Source organism: Olea europaea, chromosome 12 (genome assembly GCF_002742605.1).
Source record: "Olea europaea var. sylvestris chromosome 12, O_europaea_v1, whole genome shotgun sequence".
NCBI lineage: Eukaryota > Viridiplantae > Streptophyta > Magnoliopsida > Lamiales > Oleaceae > Olea > Olea europaea.
Window position 1 is genome coordinate 26,959,260 of NC_036248.1, and position 5,462 is coordinate 26,964,721.

Consider the following 5,462-nt stretch of genomic DNA (forward strand, 5'->3'; position numbering starts at 1 on the left):
GATTGAAAATGAATTATTAAAAAAATGTGAGCCAAACGTCCGATGATAGATTTCTCTGCCTTTGTTTGACCATTCGTTCAGCTTTGATCAGAAAAAATAGTCGTAGAATTTAACAATTTTGATTTGAAAACATGTGCTTTGACCACTCAAATTTCCACAAAAACGCTGCCAGAGAATAATCTAGGTAGAACCATGGAATAAGAGGATAATACGAAATTGATATTTTTTTGTTTTCACAAAACTTTTTAATTTGTATCGATTCTTAAAAATGTCAGAAAATTAAGCGTTAAACACTTGTTAATATACACGAATATCAATTACGTAAGAAATTGAAAAATAAAATTTTTCTAATTTTTACTATTCAACCATTAAAATCAATAATTCTACGTTCAAAGTTTTAATATTAATTATATCATTCAGTTTAAATAAACTATAAAATGCATAAATAAAAGAACCAAAACTTTAAAGTTAATTATGCTCTTGTTTGAATCCCATTATAAAGAGAATTTTTGGTAAAATGTATTATAAAATTGTATTTTTTGGGAGTGTGTATGGTTAAAAAAGAAGGAATTTTATTTATTTATATATAATATTATTTTACTGAAAAATGTTTGGTTGAAAATAATGTACTAAAATTTTAAAGAGTGTCAAACAATAACTATATCGTCCAGTATCAATCTCCGTTGCTTTTTGTGCGACATATGTATGGACCAAAATAATTGAACATTGCATTCCCTTATTAGTTATTTTCAAAAACATGAAAATAATTAATTTTGTGGTTTCTTGATACGAATATAAAAATCAAGAGAATATATTATAATGCACAATTTAAGAGTATTAACTATAATTAACAATGAGTAGAAAAAATGTTCTGACGACGTGGAGGTTTATGTTTATTCATTAATATCAACTATAATTAACAAAGCGTAAAAAGATTGCCGTGGAATAAGATTTAATTTTTTATTGGCTTCTAGAAATGCGACGAGTACATAAGAAGGTGATGAAGAAGGATATGTTAAATCAAAATCAATAATTAATTTTAATCATACACTTTATTGGATTCAAAATTTTTAAGAAAAATTTCAACCGCACATAACATCGATCAAAATATATTAAAAATCTCATTTTTAAGTGAAAACCAATCAAGAGGTAAATGTTATTGGGTGAATTTTATTTGTTATGAGTTTAGGTACAACTGCACAATTAGATTATTTTTCACCCACTTACTTTCAACCATACATTCTGACAAAAATAATAAATAAAATAAAATAAAAAATCACGCTTTTCAATAACTTTTTCTTATCTTCAACCTTGCATTCTCAAAGAAATCACATTTTAGATAATCACTTTCCCACGGGCACTTGATGAAATTGTGAGAGTTTTCTTCAATATCATTATTCTAAGTTTCACTATTCGTGTGTGAATCAAAGTTTGTAATACTTAATTCTAACGTTTTTAAGAATCAACAAAAATTATAAAATGATTGTGCACTAAATTATCATAAAATCAACAAGACTTTGATTGCATCTCCATTCATCCATTTCATTTTATATTTCTGTCGACACTAGAAGTTGATCGCAAAGTCACGTGATTTTCAATTAAATCCTTATTTGGTAGAGATTAAAATCAAATTTTTAGTAAGATTTTCATAACAGTTGATGAAATGCGTAATTAAAAGTTGTGAATCATATGAAATGTATAATTAAGATTAATTGTTGATCTTGTCTCAAATTTTTATAAATTTTCTTAGTGATACCTAACAGGGGCTAAGATAATTTGCAAAAGTCATCAATGGTCCTTTTCTTGTTTTTTTCCATTTTATTTTTTTTAACTATACTTGCCCTCCACGACTCCAACCTCGGGATAAAAATTTCTAATTAATATATAACTATAGCCATCAGTCTACGTTCCAAACTTTAGTTGATCATCTTGCAAACCAAATTTCTCTCTCTTTCTCTCTCTCTCTCATGGAGAATTACCAAACCATATTTCAGTCATCATCTTCAAGTTCTCATTTATCCTTATTGAACACGTTAAATTCTCAAGCACAAACTCAACTCCAAGATCATAACAAATCAAATGGATACTCGAGAATCACAAGTATGGAAATTCCCGGTTCGAGTATTTCAGGTGTTACTCAGAGTAACAGTCTTACTGGGGTGGAAACTGAGGTGAAAATCGGTAAGAAAAGGGGAGAGAAGATATCAAGGAAACCTAGATACGCTTTTCAAACAAGAACCCAGGTCGACATACTTGACGATGGATACAGGTGGAGAAAATATGGCCAGAAAGCAGTCAAGAACAACAAATTTCCAAGGTTTTTTTTTTCTTGTTTAATTTATAATTACTATATATAAAAATTAGAAGTGTATATTTGGACTTAAATGAAGCAAAGAATTAATATATGCTAAGGCATAAGTGAAATTAAGTATAATAAAACATACTAATAGTACTAATTAATTATTCCATTGCAAACAAATGAAAAAACTTATATATTGTAGCCACACAATACTTCCCTTTAATTAAAATGTGTAATTTTTAATTAATGTGAATTGTCAATGTTTTATTTGAATTTAATATTTTGTATATCTAGATTATTTATGATATTTAACTCTACCACTACTATTGCTCTATTATCAGTTTTATCCAGATACTTAAGTAATGTATTAAACATGAAATATTCTGTACAAATGTTTAGGATTTTTAAGTTATTGACAACAAGCTCATTCTGAAAAATGTTTAGTTTAAAGGTAAATAACTAAAAATTAATTTTCTAGATAAATTTTGCCTTGCTTTTTATTGGTTTTATAGTAGTATAATTTTAAATTCATATATTTCTTTTTGCATTTTGGGCAAAAAATGTATTAATTTTGCTTTGTACCTAATTACTGCTTGAGAACTTAAGAATGGAGAAATTAAAGTATTTCTTGCCAGACAGCAGCAAATATCACTAATCCAAACCTTGTAAGTATTTATATTATTTCCTCCTTCCACAATTAGGTCAAAAATGCTATGCTAAATGTACTTTTATTTAATTCTGTGCCTTAAATGATTTGTTTGATAATATAGACTTAATAATACTACACAAAATTTTGGATGAAAAAGTTAAAATTTTTAGCTATAATATTGGCATGATCTACTTTATCAGATATATTCTAAATGTGATGCAATCTTCCCAGTGTCGGTCTTGACTATAGGTGAGGTAGGGGATTGTCTAAGGCCCTCCACACACACACACACATATGGTGAGGTAGGGGATTGTCTAAGGCCCTCCACACACACACACACATATGGTCCCCCAAAATCTCATGGCCGGCCTTGAATCCGCGATTCCAATGATTATGAGTTATTGAAAGCAAAGAATTAGTAATGAACTAGTCTGATTTTTTTACATGCAGAAGTTACTATCGTTGTACGTATCAAGGTTGTACCGTTAAAAAGCAAGTCCAAAGGTTATCTAACGATGAAGGAATGGTAGTTACAACCTATGAAGGGACGCATTCCCATCCTATTGAGAAGTCTACTGATAACTTTGAGCACATCTTGAGCCAGATGCAAATTTACCCTTCAATTTGAATCTTGGGCTGCTCAAAAATATATTGAATGTATATCTTATGAAATATATCGAGATTTAAATTCTAGTGTAAATATTTCAATAAGTTGTGCTATATTTCATGTCAGTACGTGCCATTTTGCACATTTTCTACTAATAAAGGTCCAATTTGCAGTTTATACCTTTCACGGGGGAACAATTGTTCACTTTCTTCCATATTTTCCAAATTCCATGTTGCACGTTTGTAAGCTTGTTTGGCTAAGCTTAAAAGTCGGGAAAAGTTACTATATATATATATATATATATATATATATATATATATAGAGGGAAGATGTAATTTACCTAACGTGAACATATTTTAATTTTTACCATTTCTAGCAATTATAGCAAAAACTAAGTTTAAAAAATATCAAACCCGTCTAAGTAGGAAATGAAACTTTTATTATGTTAAGTTGCTCAATTTATAATTGCATAATTATATGGATAAATTGTAGTAAAAGTCCACAATTTGTGTTTATTGTTTCTTTTATGTCTCCATCTTTTTGTTTCATTCTGATTCTCAATTTTTCATTAATTAGTATATTAATTAGATGTGACAATCTGTTGATACCATTGCCATATCTTGCCAATCAGGTCAAGTTTAAGCCTTGTGTCAGATTTATTGGCAACATAATGATATTAGCATTAAATGTTTATAATTGACTGATACCTTTAACGAGAGTCCTCAACTATGTGGATGAGGCCACATATACTTTCATCCCATGACCTCTATTCATCATATTCTACTATAAAAGCTCATATAACGTGTCATTCTAAAAGTAATGCAAGTTTAGGCTCTCAAACTATAACTTCGATATCCTTACTGTTATTATTACAAAATCTCCCCAAAGCTGACACCTTTTTGTTTCCATTGGTGGCTCGCATCTAAAGTACCTTCCACACTTATATATATACTGTCTCAATTGACTTAACTATTGGAGTACGTGCGGCCTACTTTAGCACCACCGGAGGAAGCTGTGTGTGGCTAACAATTTGTCCAAGTTTATAGGAACTAGGCTTATGGGATGCGGGAGGCCTTAAGATTGTTGGCTACGTTGGAGGTACAAAATTCCAAGTCAACAGATTGACGTCGTCTACGGAAAACTACACTATACCACGAATATCCTTTCAGTAAAAGCTATCAAGAAAAAGTGTTGTTACTCTCCCATTGAAGAAAGGTCATTGTTCTTGAGGGAAGAACAAGTGAAAGTGCTAAAAAAGTGATATTTGGAGTATCGTGCTCAAGTTGACATACTATGAGTTTCAGCAATTATGGATCCCATGTAAGAAATGAATGGGAGACCTCTAAAAAAGAGATCTTATGGACCGATGTCAATATTCGTAGACCCCATTACCAGCAAACATGAGGAGTGTTACCAAACAGAATATTCACATGCAACAGTTACTTATGCAAATGCAAAGACAAACTAAGTATCAAATGCCTCAACAAAATGCTCTCCAACAAGAGAATGAATATAACCAGAGGGTTTACTCTTAAAGACAAAAGAGAGAAGTTAGCCCATATTAAAAAGTAGAGGTAGACATGTCAACCAATTGCACCTTTAGTCGAAGGGCCTCAAAGGTCTTCCAGTAAATTTGACAAAATTGGCCCGTCAGTTCCTAGAAATAAGTCCCAACAAACACCTCCTGTACAAAGGCCTCAGGAGTATATGAAAAGTTATAGGCCCCAAGAGGCCTCTTCGCCTAAAAATAGGTGAAAGAGAAGGGATGCAGCAAATATGAGAAACTAGGCGGTCCATCACAGACACCTCGTTATCAAGCTAAGGAAGAAGATTCAGATGGTCCATATAGGTCCTTCGAATAGGATAATGATGATGATAATTATGAAAGTCTCCAAACCATTTTGTAC

The 5,462-nt window shown here is 30.8% G+C and overlaps 1 protein-coding gene across 1 annotated transcript; it reads left to right on the forward strand.

Moving 5' to 3' along the window:
* Positions 1-1,921: 1,921 nt before the first annotated feature.
* On the forward strand, positions 1,922-3,734 carry LOC111406225 (probable WRKY transcription factor 75). The gene is made up of 2 exons (XM_023035505.1): positions 1,922-2,317; positions 3,399-3,734. Exons 1-2 carry the CDS (start codon positions 1,968-1,970, stop codon positions 3,574-3,576), a joined length of 528 nt encoding a protein of 175 aa, XP_022891273.1. The 5' UTR covers positions 1,922-1,967; the 3' UTR covers positions 3,577-3,734.
* The last annotated feature ends 1,728 nt before the right edge of the window (positions 3,735-5,462 follow it).

What these genes read in the sequence shown, in the direction of transcription:
- LOC111406225 (XM_023035505.1), top strand. Translation starts at nt 1,968, where the DNA reads ATGGAGAATTACCAAACCATATTTCAGTCATCATCTTCAAGTTCTCAT. An exon ending in AAGAACAACAAATTTCCAAG is followed by an intron (nt 2,318 to 3,398) that starts GTTTTTTTTTTC and finishes TTTTACATGCAG; the next exon opens with AAGTTACTATCGTTGTACGT.